This window comes from Epinephelus moara, chromosome 11 (assembly GCF_006386435.1).
Source record: "Epinephelus moara isolate mb chromosome 11, YSFRI_EMoa_1.0, whole genome shotgun sequence".
NCBI classification, from domain to species: Eukaryota; Metazoa; Chordata; class Actinopteri; order Perciformes; family Serranidae; genus Epinephelus; species Epinephelus moara.
In genome coordinates this window covers 20,919,499-20,937,885 of record NC_065516.1, presented here as the reverse complement: position 1 = coordinate 20,937,885, position 18,387 = coordinate 20,919,499, and the positions used below count along the sequence as shown (strand labels likewise).

The 18,387-nt window shown below is 42.4% G+C and overlaps 1 protein-coding gene across 1 annotated transcript in view; it reads right to left on the bottom strand.

The window, feature by feature from the left end:
* The window catches only part of LOC126398161 (phosphatidylinositol 3,4,5-trisphosphate-dependent Rac exchanger 2 protein-like), a 105,458-nt gene that overhangs the window by 57,019 nt on the left and 30,052 nt on the right, over window positions 1-18,387 (bottom strand). The window contains exons 14-22 of the mRNA XM_050057382.1: window positions 14,956-15,031; window positions 12,864-12,936; window positions 10,626-10,768; window positions 10,193-10,285; window positions 7,759-7,907; window positions 7,577-7,662; window positions 4,965-5,101; window positions 1,523-1,640; window positions 698-882 (exon numbers count right to left, since the gene is read on the bottom strand). Coding sequence (XP_049913339.1) covers window positions 698-882; window positions 1,523-1,640; window positions 4,965-5,101; window positions 7,577-7,662; window positions 7,759-7,907; window positions 10,193-10,285; window positions 10,626-10,768; window positions 12,864-12,936; window positions 14,956-15,031 — 1,060 coding nt within the window. The remainder of the gene's footprint in view (window positions 1-697; window positions 883-1,522; window positions 1,641-4,964; window positions 5,102-7,576; window positions 7,663-7,758; window positions 7,908-10,192; window positions 10,286-10,625; window positions 10,769-12,863; window positions 12,937-14,955; window positions 15,032-18,387) is intronic.

Genomic DNA, 18,387 nt, shown 5'->3' with positions numbered 1-18,387 from the left:
ACTATCTCCAGAGAAATGTAGCAAGCTAAGAGAAAATGGCAAAAGAAGACTGCTACTTGCAAAGCTACTTTTATTTTTGGACTTCCACAATATCTAAGTGATAAGAAAAACTGTTTTTTGTTTTGAAGACTTTGTGACATTTGAACATGTCCTCCAATAACATGACATCATCTGCAGGCCTAATGCTCACTTTTTATTTTATCTCTCCTCTTCCTACTTGATGCATTTCTCTGTCTTGACCTCTTTCAGTAGGCGATCTGGCTCTGTCAGTAATTCAGAAGCAGAATTCCAAAATATACTTTTCTTTCAATAAACTATAATTAATAAAAGACAGTGATATAAACAATAAAAATAACAGACCTAAATGAAAACTTTTCTTTGTTTGGGACATTAGAACATAAACATCTTTCTCCTCTCTTCCTACTTAATACTGTTATTCGTCTCTCAGTTCTTTTCTTGGCCTTGTTGTGTCTATTTTTCTAGTGTCCACTGCAGATCCACTAAATATATACAGTCCGTGGGCAAGACACATGAGAGATGCATCAAGAAGTACAATGTAGCCAATCAGAGGCAGAGTAGGGCAGGTCTTGACAAGAAAAGCCAATAGCGAAGCAGCACACAGAATAAACTCAAGGATTAGTATGTGATGTCATGTTTTTATAAATGATACCCATCCTATTTTAAACAGACAGTATACCTTAGCAGTGAGGCTGAAGAATCCCTTGGGTTCCACCATCTTTTCCAGCACGTGACACTTGATGCCAGCTGTGCTGTCGTACTCGTACATCACTCCGTACTCCAGGTGGACGTTGTCTACTGTCAGACTCACATGGTCCTTCTTCCCGTCGATGATGGCTATTGTGTTGAACTTGTCCATCACCTCTGCGATTGTGGAAGAAAGAAGAGACAGTGTTGAAACAGATCTCATGCACAAATCACAAAAATCATGTGCTAATCACGTTCTGTGATAAACAAAGAATCCCTATCTTTACCACATGAAGTGTTTACATCATCGCACACTCTGGAGGTCTGTAGGCGGGAGGACTGTAGGAGGTCTCTGACCACCAAATCTGCAGTTCATTTCAGAGGAAGACCCTCTGCACATGGCTTCCCTCCACAACCCTCCTCAAATGATGAGCAATTCCAAGAGCATTAAGTTAACCGGCCCTATGTTAACGCTATGACTTAATATGGCAATAAATCCTGCTCCGGAGCTGTTTGCTACGAGGGGAATAGCTTTCCTGTTTAACTTTCTCATTGGGATCCATAAATTGTAGGAGGGAATTAACACTTGATGAGCCAGAGGAGGCGGCTGTTCTCAGACTAACACACTCCAGATGAGCCTCTGCAGAGCCCCGTCTGACTTGTTAACTGCAAAGAGCGACAGACTTGTGTTCCCGCGAACAAGCCTGCGTTACATCCACAGACACCTTGAGCGGAATATGTTTTCCCAGATTCGCGTGTACTTTTTCTCGTGAATGTGTGCGTGTGGGTGTGTTTGTGTGTGTGTGTGTGTGGTCACCTTCTACTTTACACTCGAAGCCGTCTCCATTCTCCTCAGGGGTTGGTTTCTGGTTTGTTTTCTGGTTGTCCTCCTGGGCGCTCTCACTGTTGTTGTACACCCACTTAATGGTGTCTTGCTGCATAGGATCACAATAAAGGAATTTATTTATTGAAAATGTTATTGCATCATTAATAATATGAAACGTTTTGTCTCTTTATACCTTAAACTTATATTGACCTGTAAAATGTCTGTGTGTTTTTGCTCAAGATTAAATTGACTGGAAACATTACAGTTGCTCATGCACACAACTGTCAGCACGCATCAGTCTATTGTAGCATCACTTGTGGTCAACAGGTGGCATTTCTATTACTAGGAAGATAGGAGATGAGGAAAAACAAAACTCTGAACACACAGAGGTCTGGTGTGTGTGTGTACACAAGCTGAGGTTTGGGTTTCATGCAGCATGTTGAGCTGATTCTGCCCCGATATGGTGTACAGCGTCACAGTTGGGTTGGCAGAGCACACAGTGAAAAGCCTTCACAAACATATGGAAACATGGTGCTTGGTGAGACCACAAATGCAAACCCACGCCAATCTCATCAACCCACTCCAGTGTGCCACACAGCTCTGTGTGTGCGTCTGTGTATCTGTCTGTTCTCTCGTCTACACAGCGAGACCCACAGTCGGGTTTCTGCCAAGGCTACATGCTGTGCCTGCCTACTGGTCTGTGGTCTTCTAGTGCGCACACACACACATAGAAAGAGAGGGAGAGGGCGGTTCCTCTGCGTCCATACTTGATGTAAACCAGATCTCCAGTAGTGTTGGAACCCTGAAGTGCTTCATTAAGCCTGAGATCCCAGCGGGGCTCAATTATAGTGACACACTACACTGACTCACAACATACACACACACCCTTGGGTTTCTATTTTCACACAGTTTCCCCCACCTTCAACAGGTGGACTGAGCTTGCTGTCAACCACTCTTTGGGAGAAAAAAAAACGTGGCTATGACTGTCCATCTCCCGCCCTCCCTCCGTCCCTCCCTCCAGGGATCTCACCCACCCTGAGCTCCAGCCACAATCAGATCCTTTCCCACCTCTCTGTGCAGCCTGCCAGTCTCCCACAGCAGGCCCACCGCTGTGAGCCAGAGGTCAGCGCTGGAGAAGCCAAAACTACTATTATTTCTGAGTAATGACCCAAGAGAAGGAAAGAGGGAGTCAGAGAAAGAGAGAGAGAGAGGGAGAGATATGAAGGTAAACGGGAGCTAGGAGGTCTGTCTGCTATGTTTTTTTCTCACGGTCAATTAGTGCTTGTTTCCCGTCTTTTCAGCTGCTTTTGTTCCTTCTGCTGTTTTATGATCTCCCACACTTCTCCTCCTTGTAGTTTTATTACATAATTATCAGCTCAATCAACATGCAGTTCAAATTATCCCAACTTTCTACCAGTGAGGTCATGGGAAATTAAAGTGTGACCTCCAAATCAAACATTATTACAGAAAAGAATCCGTCTTTTCTTTGGGGAATAGATCTTGATAGTGCTCACAGGTATTTTTAATTTCATTGTGTACATGTATGAGCCTATTTACTGGAGCTGCCCCCCACCAAGAATTTTCATAGTCCACCAATAGTCGTCGACTTCTCCCCCAAATGTTTACAATATTATTTAATTATTAAGTTATATATTCTGGGCGGGGCAACACAATGGTTTGAGTCCAAGGTGTGAGAAAGAATAGTATCAGTAACATTGTTAACACTGTGCTACATTACAGAGAAATACAAAACCGTACTAATGAACCTTCATTAATATAGGCCTATATTTTATCTACAAGTGCACGTCACACACTGAGCGAGCCGCCTGTTAATGACGCTGTCAGCAAAGCAGTAATAATTGTGCTAAGTGGCTAATGGGCATGTAGCTACTTCCATGTTTCAGATGATACGTCATGTTTGTAGTCGACCAATGAAGATGAGTTTACATATCACCTTGGGTTCGTCCTTCACCTTCTCAAAATGATCCCACACTTTGGATTTCCTGCCCGACATGTTATTAACTAGCCTGTGGAATAACCGCAGGTACCAGCCCTGGAAATTAACCTGACTCCTCTCTGAGGGCTGAGCGTGGCCACTTCCTGTGTCTGTTCTTTCAAATTAAATTCCAGCATGGTCCAGTCATATAGGTTTTGATTTATTTTGATGAGGCACAGCTCCTAACAGAGTTTCACATTTTGTTTTTTTTTCTGCAACTAAGCGACCAGTTAAATCTTGCAGACTAACGACATTTCTGGTTGGCTGACGTTTGGTCGACTATTATGGAGTAGCCCTACTGTTTACACCTGGTATTTTCAAGTGTCTTGGGTGATCCGATCACAAGTGGACAGCTCTAAGGCCCTCTTTACACTTCTGATCTCATTATATGCAAATAAACATGCCAATCATTTCCGTTGTTTTTTTTCTGGAAGGAGGTTTGTCATTCTACAAGCCAACTTAGAGTGTTTATGATTTAAAATGAGTAAAATATTATTTAATTGGGTCTCTCTCTCTCTCTGTTTGTTTATCATGAGCCAAGCACCATGGGGAGTCTCCGGTAGTGTGAGCTCCATGCCTGGGACAGCTGGTAAGAGTTCGCCCAGCTACAAACAAAATTGGCGGGGCTAACTGTTAGCGTCGCACAGCTAACATTACCCAACGGTTATCTATTTATTTATTTTTAGATATTTATGGGGCCTTTTGCCTTCTTTTGATAGGACAGATACAGTGTGAGGTGGGAAGAGTGAGGGAGGATAACATGCAGCAAGGGGCCATGGGTTGGAATCGAACCTGTGGCCACAACCTTTGTACATGAGGCACCTTCTCTACCAGGTGAGCTAGTGGGTGCCCTGCCAAATGGTTATCAATGGGTGTAAAGACAGAGCCGAGCTGTTTCACTGCTGGTGTGAGTTTGTTGGGACCATTTAACAGTTGCTGCTGTTGTGTTAGCTCGTGCTAACCAGGCAAACATGTAACTGACCGCTCGCCAAGAGTAGAGTGTCTCCAGAGATGGTCCTTTAGCTCTGCGTCTATGCAACTGCACTAACAATTTTTTTCTTATCCAGTGGGTAGTCAGAAAAGCAAAGTCATCAGCTGAGTAGGCGGTCTTTTGATGTGGCCCGGGACACATTAGCATTCACGATGCTGAAAGAATGTGGCCACATTTGACCCAGACCACCTCTGAATGTGGTGTGAACAATCGGATCTCAAAACACATTAAAGACGCATTTGGTGCATTCACACCTGTACTTAAAGCTGCCCACTTGTGATCCGATCATCCAGGCTGCCTTTAGGATTTTAACACCAGGTGTAAACAGGGCCTATGATACCCTAAATACTGGGTAAATGCTTTCCCTCTAAAATAAAACTTCTGCCAAAGTGCAGTAGTTAGGTTTATTCCCTTTTTCCCCGTCCCTTCTTCTCTTCCCGTCTCACCTGTGTGGGTCGTCGATACTTCCTGCACGCAGTGACATGAGCGATGACGCTGGCATGGCTCTCCTTGCTTACATTGATGCCGTTCACCTTGATGATGCACTGGCCTGGGTGGAGACCGGCGATGGCTGCCACTGTGCCTGGCGTGAGACAAGCAACCCCAAAAAAGGACGCGTCAAGGGCAATAAGTACTGCACGTTATCATGCAGGTGAAAGCTGCATCAGGTTGAAAACAAACACCAGCACACCCCCCCACCTCAAAAAATAACTGTCACATCTTCCACATCCTGTACACAAAATTAGGCTGAACAACATTCCTTTTTCTTCTTTGTATTTACAATGTTGCTTCCTGTTTTGGCAGCTCAGGAGGAGTGTGAGAGTGAGCGTGGAGAGGAGGGAAGTTGTTTATCTGGGCTAGACGAGGGCCTCTCTGAGGGATGTGATTCAGACCATACTGTAAGAGATCTTCAAGGTTTACAGCTATCAGGGGGAAGAGCAAGGCAGACTAAATATTCCTCCCACTTGTTTGCATAGCTCCTTAAACACACATCATGCATAACTCACATCGCAATATACAGGATCTGTACTCCTCACAGCAAGTATTGCAAGAATGAAATTACTGAGCTCTCATTTCTGTACTGCTTTAACTGTGGTGAGAAAGTATATCAACAGGCAGGTCTACTTAATAACAGAGCAGCAACACAACAACAGGGCCAATAAGATAGAGAGTCAGACTGCAAGGACATGAACAAGTGTGGTACAAGATACAGCACTCTAACATCCATATTATTGAGGCTGCATCTGTGCGCGTGTGTGTATGTGAAACTGTTTTTGCTTTCCCATCACAGACTGATAAAATGAAATAATAAAAAAAGCTATGTTTGTTTACATTCCCTGTTTCAGGTACGTGCCACTTGGGACAATAATGTGGTAAACAGAGTGTGTTTTGAAGTGTTGCTAATTAGCACTAATGTGGGCATGACTGGCTTGGCTAGAATTGGACCACGAGCTAAACATTAATTCCATCCTTTTAAAGGATTATTTTACCCCCCAATGACCATTTGGATATCAATTACTCAATCTGTGTTGCGCTGAATTCCGGAAGAAAGCTTTGTTTTTCTCGCATGGCTCCATGAAGAATGTTTAACACCAGCAAAACTATAAGAAAACATCCGTCTACAAACTCGCACACAACTCGTGCTGTATAATCCAAGTCTCATTTATCCAGCCGTATGCTCAGTTCTTCCCAAACACATGCATTTTTACAAAAACCTAAAACTATTTAATACTGAACTAAAAGTAAATCTTATTCATGCTCTCTTCAAAGCCAGACTACATTGACAAAAACAGTAATTTGTGTTCGCTGAAAATGGGAGCCGCTGGCCTACCACTTCCTTGATCGGTTGTTTGTTTGTGTTATTGTGTGACTTTGCTAGATCTGAACAAACACTTTAAAACACCAAAGTCACACAATGGCACAAACAAACTAAGTGATCGAGTCAGCGGTAGACCAGCAGCCCCCAAATTCAGCGTGGTAAAATTACTGTTTTTTGACAATAGAGTGTGGCTTTGAAGAGAACATAAATTTCACTTATAGTTCAGATACACCTCAGAAAGGGTTGTCTTTTTAGGAAGTGCTGAGCATACAACTGGATAAATTAGACTTAAATTATACTGTATAAGTTTTGTGAGAGTTTGTAAATGGATTTTTTGCTGTTGTTAAATGCAGTCGCCTATGACTTCAGTTTTTGGATTCTTTGTTCACCACAGAGGCACGCAAGAGACACAAAGTTTCCTACATTAATTCACTGTAACACAAGGTGAGTGACTGATACACAAGTGGTCATTTGGGGGGTAAAGTAATCTTTTAACCAGTTTCTCTTTGTCTCACCCCTTCTTGTGTCTCAGTTCCTTTGCCTTTAATTGTTATTACCTGCTCTGTTGACCTCAGACACCGGGAAACAGCAGCTGTGATGACAATCTGAGGAATTAGACACCTCCTACATCATCAGCTTTGTCTCGGGGGGATCAGAGCATCTACTTAAACACACAGCAGGTTCCCAGGCAACCACATCATCAAGCGAACACATGCACACACACAGGCAAAGTCTCACACATACCCAGCACATTTCTACCCTGCCATCCCACTTAGATTGCTTAAGGAAAAAAACAGGATCCAATTCTCCTGAGAACAGCCAGACAAGGCCATGGATTGTTTTTTGATTGGACCCTATCTCGTACCAGCGCTGATAGCGGTGCTACTAAACACGCTGTGTTAGGACAAAAACAGGCACGCTGATCAAAAAATGCTTCTCCATCACACAGAGGCATGGGAGCGTTAAGAAAAATGTGAATAGGTACATGTAAATTATTGTAATGTGGAAAGAGACTGATAAAAAGCTAATTTTCAGTGTTGGCAGCAAAATTAACCGACCAGCTGAGCCACATGGAGAGCAGGAGTGTGGAAAATTGGCCCCTTGTGGCCAAGTCATGCATACAGCAAAAGACTGGTGTGGCATCTGCTGACCAGCTGTGCCACAATACCAGGGAGGTGATGGGAGGCATTTTGCTGATGAAGCCAGACACCTCAAGCGGTAGAGGTGGCGATTTCTTACCTCTCCCAACAGCATGGACCACAGACGGACCGAAGCCACGAATCTGGAAACCTAATCCATCAGCTGAGTCGGGAATCTTCACTGTCCTGGGGACAAGAGGAGGGAAAACGACAAGATCTCTTTGATCGTATCTTTAGACGTATGCACACATTAACGCACATGCATATTCAAATCTGACTTACTCTCTTGGCTTGGTGCTCACCAGCACCCTGAGGGGTCCTCTGCTGTTAAAACACTGCCTAAGAAGAACTTCCACTTCGGAGAAAGGCCTGAGGAACACCAGGTCTCCATTTATGGCAAACAACTTCTTCCCCACCTCCAGGCCAGCCATCTTACAAGAGCATATAATAAAAGAGAAGAAAAAAAAAAAGGTATTGAGGTTAGGTTTTGATGCCACACAGAATCACAATGAAATGTTTGTCATTTTTAGCTTCAAGTTAACTTTGTTGGTATAAACACACCAACCTCCCAAAGGATTTCTATATATCACAAAGGAAAGCGCTCACACTCCCAGTCATAGGATAACTTTTATCTATGAGCATACAGCTGGATCCTGTTGTGGATTTCATCGTCCCAGACTGAATATTTAAATGCAGACACACACAACGCCAGTCTCTATGCAATCCAGACCCTTTCAGGCTTGTTCAGTGCTACTTCAGGGCTGGAGGGAATTATGGGTCGTGCGCTCAGATTGATCACATTTGCCCTCCAACTCCACTGTCCCAGTTTCATCTCGCAGATCAAAGCGAAACACCAAAGGAGACCTCAAAAATATGGCGCCCTTTCATACGCTCTATTTCTGCATGAAAATGCCTCTAATGCTAGCATCCGTGTCCACCATCATAAAGCAGGTTAGAGGTTATGGTTTTTGTATAACTGATGACCGAACCACATTTTAACAACAAAAGGCTTCTGCTGACTGGAGCTCATCTGCTATAAAGGCGTCACAGCTTTGCAGAGTAACTTCTGGGAAACAAAATCAAATGCAGCAGAATGATGTTAAATTACAAAAGGGACACAGTGAACCAGAGTCTGAACACTATAAAGCCAAAAACACCCTCAGATCTCGGGCCCTTATTTGTTACAACAGCGATTACATGGATTTGTACAGTAGGTAAATCCGCTCAGTGAGGACTCAGTTTCAGAAGGATTTTTAACAATAGGATTTTGGAAATCAATTCGTTCAATAAACATGTACTGTATGACTGTGTGCATGGGCAGATTATGTGACAATGGGCCCCTGGGTACAGACGTGTAAAAGGCCCCACCACCTCTCCTACATAGGAGCAAGACACACAGACTTTGTGCTGGCTTTGTTTCTTTTTGTTGTTGTTGTTTTGCGTCTCTTCTAGTTTCATCATCTTTTTGTAGTTTTATGTCTCTTTGAAGTCATTTTGTGTATATTAGGGTTATCTTTGAGTCTTTATTGGTCATTTTGCTTCTCTTTGTAGTTGTTTTGTGTCTCTTTGAGGTCATTTTTTGTCTCTTAGGGGAATATTTGTGTCATTTTGGTTGTTTTGTTTCTCTTTGTAGATGTTTTGTGTCTCTGTTGTTCCTTTGCATAATCTTTGTTGTTGTTGTATGCTTCTTTAAAGGACAATTTATGTCTCTTTGAGATATATTGGTGTTTTTTTTGGTCACTTTATGTCTCTTTGTAGTAACTCTGCATCCCTTTGTAGTTGTTTTGTGTCTCTGTAGTTTCTTTGCATCTCTTGGTAGTTTAGCATCTCTTTGAAGTCATTTTATGTGTCTTAGGGTATATTTTTGTCCTTTTTCATCGTTGTTCTTTTCTTTATTGTTATTTTGTTTCTCTTTGTAGATGTTAAATGTCGTTGTAGTTCCATTGCATATCTTTTTTGTTGTTTTGTGTTTCTTTAAAGGTCAATTTCAATCTCTTTTTGGTCACTTTGTGTCTCTTCGAAATTCCTCTGCATCCCTTTGTAGTTGTTCTGTGTCTATTTGAAGTCAATTTGTGTCATTTTTGGCCAGTTTGCTTCTTTCTGAAGTTGTTTCTTGTCTCTGTGGTTCCTTTGCATATCTTTGTTGTAGTTTTATGTTTTGTTAAAGGACAATTTCTCTTTAGTCACTTCATGTCTCTGTAGTTCCTTTGCATCCCTTTGTAGTTGTTTTGTGTCTTTTTGAAGTCATTTTGTATCTCTTCAGGGTATATTTGGGTCCATTTTGGTCATTTTGCTTCTCTCTGTGTCCCTCTGAAGTCATTCTTGCATATCTTTGTTCTTGTTTTATGTTTCTTTAATGGTCAATTTGTGTCTTTTTGTGATATATTGGTGCCTATTTTTGGTCACTTTGCATGTCTTTGTAGAGCCTTTGCATATCCTATAATCGTTCTGTGTTTTTTTAAAAGGTCAATTTGTGTCTCTTTGGGTATATCTGTGTCTTTTTTGATCATTTTGTGTCTCCTTGTGGTCGTTTTGTGTCTCTTTGTAGTTTGTTTGTATGTGTTCGAGGTCATTTTGAGTCCTCTTCCGATCGATACATATTTATTTGAGTGACAGTTTGCAGATGAAGGACAGGGGGCCCCTGACAATTTTGGCCCTTGGGCCTGTGCCCAGTAGGCCCGTTCAATAATCCATCTACGTCTGTATGCATTCTCACCTCAGCTTGGGAGCCCTTCTCTACAGATTTGATGATGGGGACTCTGTTCCTCTCCTCCAGGGTAAAGCCGTAGCCTCCATCACTAGGCCTTATCTGGGAAAAAAAGAACCGACACGTCTCCCATCAGCAAAATCCCAAGCCAGCAAACCGAGACAGTTTCACAGAGCACAAACACACAAACCAGAACCAGATACTGGTACAAACAGATAGCAGCCATGGTAGTATTTGCTCACTCCTCAGAAAGAAATGCTTACTGAGGTATAAAATGGACTTTTGCAGAGTTGTGCCTTTTTCCTTCTCACAGCTGTGTGCTTTCTAATGATTTACTGTGCCTTTGGTTTGGTTTGAGTTGTGTGTACATTATAGATTGTTAGACAGACTGAGAGCTAATCAGTCAATTAGCCACAAAAGAGTACTGTAAGTGAACACTCACCAGGAGAGACTTGGAGATGACGTTCTCAACTATTTTCAGGTCATGCTTCATATGTTTGTGTTTGGTGTTGGAGCCCTCCATCTCCTCATCAGCGAAGAAACGAAACAACAAGGGCTCGTCCTTGAATTCACTCTTTTCCAACACTAGAGGAGGTAACAACAAAGTCACAAGTGACTAAATGTCGGAAAAACAATTGAACTGATACTTGCTGAATAATCACAATTCTGGCAAATAGTTTGTTTTTAGACTTAAGGGTTCATACCAGAGAGTTTGAAGGATCAGCTGCTTAACTACACATCACGTATAAATCACATTTTTGCTGGCAATTTTCAAAAGTTTTATTTATGCAGTTTTATTTTATTTATTTATACAGTTTCAGACTCTTGAATGATTTTTTCTACTGTTCCAGTGAGGAAGTGCTTTCGATTTAAACAGTATTAAAATTAACAAGACTTCTAAAGTTTGCTCGAGTTCTGAAATCCATCACAGTGAATATTGAATCTGCTGTAACTTTTTCATGGTGATGCATTTTTGAGATTTTAGATTTGAACCATTTTAAACCCCAAAACCATGTAACTTTGGCAATTATGAAAACACACTGTAGGGAAATGAATGGAAACCAGTGGCAGCACAGACTGGCAAAATATGCATTAAAACAGTGGTTCCCAACTGGTGGGTTGCAGTCGAAAAGTAGGTTGCGGGTCCATCCTGAATGGACCGCAAGTGACTCGAAAACTTGTCAAGTCTGTAAAAAACACACTTTATTTTGAAGTACAGAAAATTTACAGCTCTGAGCTTTCATTTTGAAGTGTCATTTCCTGTTGTAGAGGGAGTGACTAACAGACAAATACATGACCGGGAAAGCAAACTAGCTCGACGACATGGCCACTGACGACACACAAGTATGACGCTGAATGTCTGAAACTGTGTGGATCTTGAACCGAAGACTAAGAAGAAATCTGGACCCTGTGGCTGGACCAGTTGGGAACCGCTGCAGTAAAATATAATACAGAAACATGGTATAAAACTTGGTTAGTAATGTGAAATACATGTGAGTTGTGGGAAATGGGCTAAAGCATGCAGATTTTTTTTTTTTGATCATCTTCAGGTATGCTACTGCAAGTGTTTACATTACATAGCCTACACTGCTACATAAATAGTGTTCCAGCACACAGTATGAATAAAATAAAGTGTTTTTTGATCATTAAAGCATGTAAACATGTTCTTATACAAACCCAAAATACAGTTAATTATCTGTCACATGCCAAACAGAGCAAGCCAAAGCACTTAAACACATGCATACCATGTATTCTAATATGCATAAATCAGCACACACTATGAGAGAAAGGGATCACTTTTAAATGAACCCAGTCTCCACAGCAACATAACGCCTTAACCAAGACTTCATTTTGAAATGAAAAATAACCCTGAGGGGAAAAACAGAGTTTCCCTCTAACATTCACTTCATTCCCCTGAAGGATCAGATATAACGGCAATAGGTTTAATAGCCACATCGTCAGGCCAAATAACTCACTGGCACGAATGGCAAAATTACCCCAAAGGCTGTGGAAGTGAAAGGAGGTTTGATGGCTGGGTCTGTTACTGTATGTTCCATAGATGTGCTGGTAATTTGTAGTGTGAGGCTTGAACTGTGGCTAGTTCAGAGCAGTTACATCATGGAGGTACAAGGAGACACGCTGTGACTCATACTGTAGTGTGTATGATGTGGACTTTGGCACGCAAGAAGTGCCGAGTTAAAAACAAGTCTAACTCGCACAAACAAATTGTAACCATGGCTACTAACCATTTTTTGCACTTTAACTGACAGCTATGTGTTATCTGCCAAGTTCTCACAGCTAAAGCAAACTATGCACGTACCCCGCACTTGGTTACTTAAGTCAGATGCACACAACTATGCATGAAGTTAATGATAGTATGCATGAATACAGACATAACCCTAACCACACACAAATGCACACATACAAATTCATTCACTGGATTGGAAAAAAGTTCTATTCCTGTAGCGTGTCAAAGGGATTATAAGTAGAAATGGAAAGAGAACAAGAGTGGTTGTGTTCTAAAACAGGATGCTAAATGCCAGACGCCCTCTGTGTGGTTTCTCCGAAGCATTCGACTCTTATTTAGTCAATGATGGAGAGGATTCCATGGTTTGTGAACAGCGAGATGGGAACCTTTTTTTTGGTCTGTTGAAATCCTCAGCAGTGAACAGTATCGTACCGTGATGCATGAAGCCATTGTCGCACAGCTCCACCCCCAAGATCAGCGCTTCCTCCCTGGTTCTGCAGTCCCCCTGCACCAGAAGACACGAGAAAGTTAAAGAGTGAATGCAGTAGAGAGCGGAGACAGGTTTGAGAATAAAGAGTGGATAGAATAAACGAGTCACAGGAAAGTAAGAGAAAGAGAGACAGAACAAAGGACATTGTATGTTTAGAGAGCACCCCCCTCCTTTGTTCCTGCATCCAAAAGCCCAGAGGCCTGCAGACCCACTTCATGCTCCATCTTGAACACAGCCAAAATCATGTCTATACAGCAAAGTGTGACAGCTCTTGAAGTCCCACGGAAGGAGTGAAAGCTATTCCGTCGGCCTGGGTCAAACACATTCATATGGACTACCACACACACACGCGTGCACTCATACGCACACACAAACATGTGATGTCTGTCATTGATTCTGCGGTGGTGGCCATATACATTTCATTTCTTTGTTGTCATCCTGGACAGGGCTATCAATCTGTCAGCCTCAAAGCTTCCTGTCAAAGTCAATAAAGCTCAGCTGTCGAATCAATTCTGCCTTTCTTTCTTCGTTTCCTTTTGGCTCCACTGAGAGCCTTGAGTCTGATGGCAAGAAATGCTTTGTCGTCTTAGTTTGTTTCCTCTGTTGCACATTTGAAGTGGCCTGAAAACTACACTTCTAAGAATCCAATTGATTGTGTTTCAAGTTATGTAATATACTGAAAAAACTTTTCACACATGTAAAACAAAGATATTTTTATAACATTTTGAATTACAATTTGCTTGGAATGATTTATTTAGACAATTTATTTTGATTGTACAATGTAGGATCACATGGTTATCATACTTCCACTGAAAGTTGATATATTATAATACCTCTCATCCATTACTGTGGGTGAGGCTAAGTTAGGGCTGCCTGGGTCTAGACCTTTGAGTCCGCCCACTCCACCAAGTTTGAGTTGACTGATTTGTCTGGCATCGAGAAATGAAACAGTGGTTTCTCAGTTAAAATAAACTAGAATAACCGCCTTGTGGTTGTACGCCTCCATGAACCAGTCAAGATGCAGTTTACATCCATGTCTGTCCAGACTCATGTAGCCATGACATTAGACAATGTTTCATATATGGATGTTGCTGCAAACTGGCAGCACAGAAGATCTATACAATCAGCACAGTTTCAAGATGGACACCCAAGATTAGTATCACCAATTCAGTGTCCGACCAAATGTCTCCCCCTCTGTTCCTGAATTATGACGTTGAGCAATGGCTAGAAATGTGTCATTGTTTTATCCTATAACACATTTGTGAAACATTTTGTCATAGAATATGAATTCTTGACTTGTTGCCAAAAATGTGTTTTATGAGGTCACAGTGACCTTGACCTTTGACCACCAAAAACAAATGAGTATATGCTTGAGTCACAGTGGATGTTGGTGCCAAATTTGAGGAAATTCTCTCAAGGCCTTCTTGAGATATTGCATTCACGAGAATGAGACGGAAGTGAGGTCAAGGTGCCCTTGACCTCTGACAACCAAAATCTAGTCAGTTCATCACTGAGTTCAAGTGGACGTTTGTGCCAAATTTTTTAAAATTCCCTCAAAGTGATCTCGACATATTGCTTTTAAGAGAATGGGATGGACAGATGGATGTACAAACAGACAACCCATAAATATAATGCCTCTGGCCATGGCTATTGCCAGTGTAGAGGCTTAAAACGACCAATGAATGCAACAGGAGGGACTAACGCAGTTGTCAAGCTGTTGTCAAGCATAGTCTATTGAACCACTAAGAAAAAACAACAATGCCAAGCCCTATACACAAGATAGATGCTGCTATCAAGGCTGTTCGACTCTTAAACCCCAACAAAACAGGTATGTTGGCATGGCTACCCATTCATGTGGACTTTAAATAACATTAGATTCAGGCGGATACATTTCGTCTCTTGTGATTGGTAAGGGGAAATCGAAACCCCCCTCCCACACATAAATTAGAGTGGACGCAACGTCAGACTGAGGATGGGAACAGAGTGTAACAAGTTGACAATTCTGTCAGATATCAAGAAAAAACTAGGGTTTACCTGTGCAATAAGCCAGTCTATGAGCTTGTTGGCCATCACCACTGATTTGTAGGTCCGCAAATGGTAGTCCTTGTCCCTGGATGAGCAGAAAAGCAGAACACATCATGAGGAAAACAAAATTCTACTTTTAAACTTGGACTGTGCCATGTTACTATTCAACTCTGTGATTCACTTAAACTGCAATAAATCCAGATGGGGAACATGTGGAGTAGTAATTTCTTAGTCTATTTAAACACAAATGGTGAAGGAGCCTAAAAGAGGGCTAATAATTCCCACTGTCAGCAAGGCGTGGTCGCTTTTCAAGCACTGGCAGTTTCGTCATAAATCTGAGTGAGTTTCTGACAGTTGGTGACAGCAAAACAGCATTCCTCCGAGCATGGCTGGAAACAGCCCCTGCAGTGTTTGGCCCCGGGGTGCCCCATGTCAGTCTGCCGTTGCTGTTCTCAGTGTTACCCACACTGCCGCACACAGACCCCGAGAATGCCGTCTGAAATGGAGCCGTGACTTTCCCATGAACACGGGGGCCTCCCCGGGGACATGCAGGGGCCAGGCTGCAGGCCGGGAAAGTCCAGAACCACCGTGACTTACACCACTCTACCACTTCCACCACATGCAAACACTCACTCAGACACACACGCAACCACACATACACATGCCCATCTTGCGCACACACTCACACAGTTCAGACAAGTCAAACATGACATGTGGGCCAAGTTAAAGTCCAATCTCAGCTGTCTGGAGCTGTTCAGAAAGTGAAGCGTGAGAGGCCGAATGCTGCCCTGTTTCCTCCACAATGGAACATTCTGTTGCGTAACTGTATTTGACAGCCTGCGTTGGTCTCTGATGAGGTCGGTAGTGTTGGTATTAGCCGGTGAGGCACGTTGCCCTGCCGTGCCATGCATAATCCCGATGGACCAGAAGAGGCAACATAAACCCTGTTTTCCTCCTGAATGGGATACTAGAGACAGGGAGATTGGGGCTACATCGGCTGGTGCACAGTTAGGCTGTCACAGTGAAAAATGGGGGGTAAACTGCGGTCCAGTGGGCAGCCATATGTCCGGCATGAGGGAACAGCAGTTTGAGGAGCAACAGAGGGAAAGGTCAGAGAGGTGGTTTTCTAACTTGCTGTCTGTAGAGAAAAGTTTGCTTTGACATTTTGTTCGGGGTAAATGGATGATGAAGGCAAATGTTGCATTTTCAAAGCATTTTTGGAAAATGTTTTATGCAAAGGATGCCGAAAGTTCAAGATTTAATCAACTGTTTCAGTCCTGATGAATAACTCAAGTACAGTGTGCCATATCATTAGTTATTTTGAAAATCCTGCACATGCATCTGCAAATATTGAGTTTCTGGAGGACTCATCAGCATAATGAAGAAAACCTGTCAATATTTATCAGACGCTGAACTGAAATGCCAGTTTTTCCATTCTGTATGAAGATAATTTATGAGTGACCTTCGCTGTATTGTGTGGGTTTACAGCCTCACTGTAAGCACACTGAAAATCTCTTCTCATTGCTTTATCAAACAGTGTATCCACAGTGTTAGCCTGCAGTGGACATTTCAAAGTGTACAATCAGATTCATTGGAGCTTTCTTGTGAGGAGAGCCGGGTGTGAGGGGGACACAAAAGCTGTGCGAGGGAGCAGGGTTGCTAGTGTACGATCCCCCCTTCGCTTCATCTCTCTCGCTCTGCCAGGAAATTATACCTAATTAGGCAGGGGCTGGTTGCTCCAATTAAACTCTGGCATTCCCAGGCTCTGTGATGCATTGTACTGGCCTCTCAGTGAGAACACACTGCACAGATATGCTGGCTAACAACACACTCAACTCTAGTACACCGACGAGAGTTTTTACGTCAAGAGGTTTGGCCTCAACACAAACGCAGATCAACTAAATGCTGACACACACACACAAAATCAGCCTTTAGGCTTTTTAGTAGTTGGATCAAACAGAAATACAGCAAAGCTTCTATGCTGGAAACATGCAGGATCAGCGTGCCCCCTTCCAGCTATGGCACAGTTTTATTGGTGTGAAATTAAAGCTTTTCTCCAGGCCATTTGAGATCCAGCATAAACAGGCAACCCTGATGCGGTGCTTTGCGGTAAAACACATTAGCAGCCTGCTCCTCAAACACTGTTCAAATGGAGTTTAAAAAACAACAACACTGAAAACCAAACCATGCCAGCAAATTACTCCTATAAAATGAGATTGCTCCACTTCTAACTCTGTTAGACAAAGGGATGTTTTATCGCATGTGCCAGGATTGCTCCAAAACACCTGTTTCACATTTGGGTTTAAGTGACTATTTCATGGGCATGCCGGATTTTTAAGCTTTCACTTGTTTACACTAATTACACACTATAAGATGACTAACTGGGAGCTTACTTTTATCATTTTAAGTGTGTTTTGAATGACAAATCATGGCATACAGAACTTCAGCTGTGAAACTTTGAAAACAACAGCGCTGAACTTCAGTTATCAAAATGGCTTTTTTTGCACCATGTTGGATGTTGAAGAACTGGAATCAATGTTTGCCTCCTGCAGCTCCACTTCATGTCAGGCCTTTCAGAGCGCAGGATCAATATGCTGTCGGTCACACTCAGTGGAATGTATAAGACCTCTGTATTGTAACGGAGTGACCCCTTAAATTGCTTTATAAGAGAAATGAGGCTATTTGTATCTGTGATGAATAGTTTGAGCCATGTGAGCCAAACGTAGTGTAGACACACAACAAAAGGAAAAAATGACCACAAACCACAAAGACAAAACTGGCAATATCCTTTGACAGAACAATCACAACTCCAGATCCACTTCCAAGCTTTCAATATTACGTGATTCTAATTCAAAAGTAGAGCTTAAAATGTTATCCATAGGACTTTTATGACTTCATCCTTGTTGGCTTTAAGTTCAAGGGATAGTTCAGATTTTTTGAAGTAGGGTTGTACGAGATACTTCCATAGATCCATAGTCAGTGTATTACCTACTGTACAAAAATGCTGGTCAGCACATCTTGAGTTTGAAGCAGGCAGGAGTACTGCCAAGGAGCTAAGCAATGTTCTGCTGTGGACAGGGGCAGCAGCAAAATGTATATTAGCCACCTAAAATGACCACCTACAAAAATAAATATCAATTCATGTGTACTCTACACTTTACCTTGCCCTTTCCGATGGGAAACTGAACTGAAAGCCAGATTCCATTGACAAAAAAATTGAGCAAAGCATTAGCCTGTCGACTGTTGCTGCTTCCTCTGCAAGCTGCTTTGCAAACTGCCTCCACCCCAGCTCCTCCTTTTCATGTTGTCTGACTTATCAATGTCATTTCTGTTTGTCATTCATGCTGCTCTGTTCTGTTCCTGGGGGGTCTTTGATGCTGCCCTCCCTGTCTTAGGCTTTCCATGTAGGCACAAGGAAGGGCAGAGAGGTTTGCTCTGTCT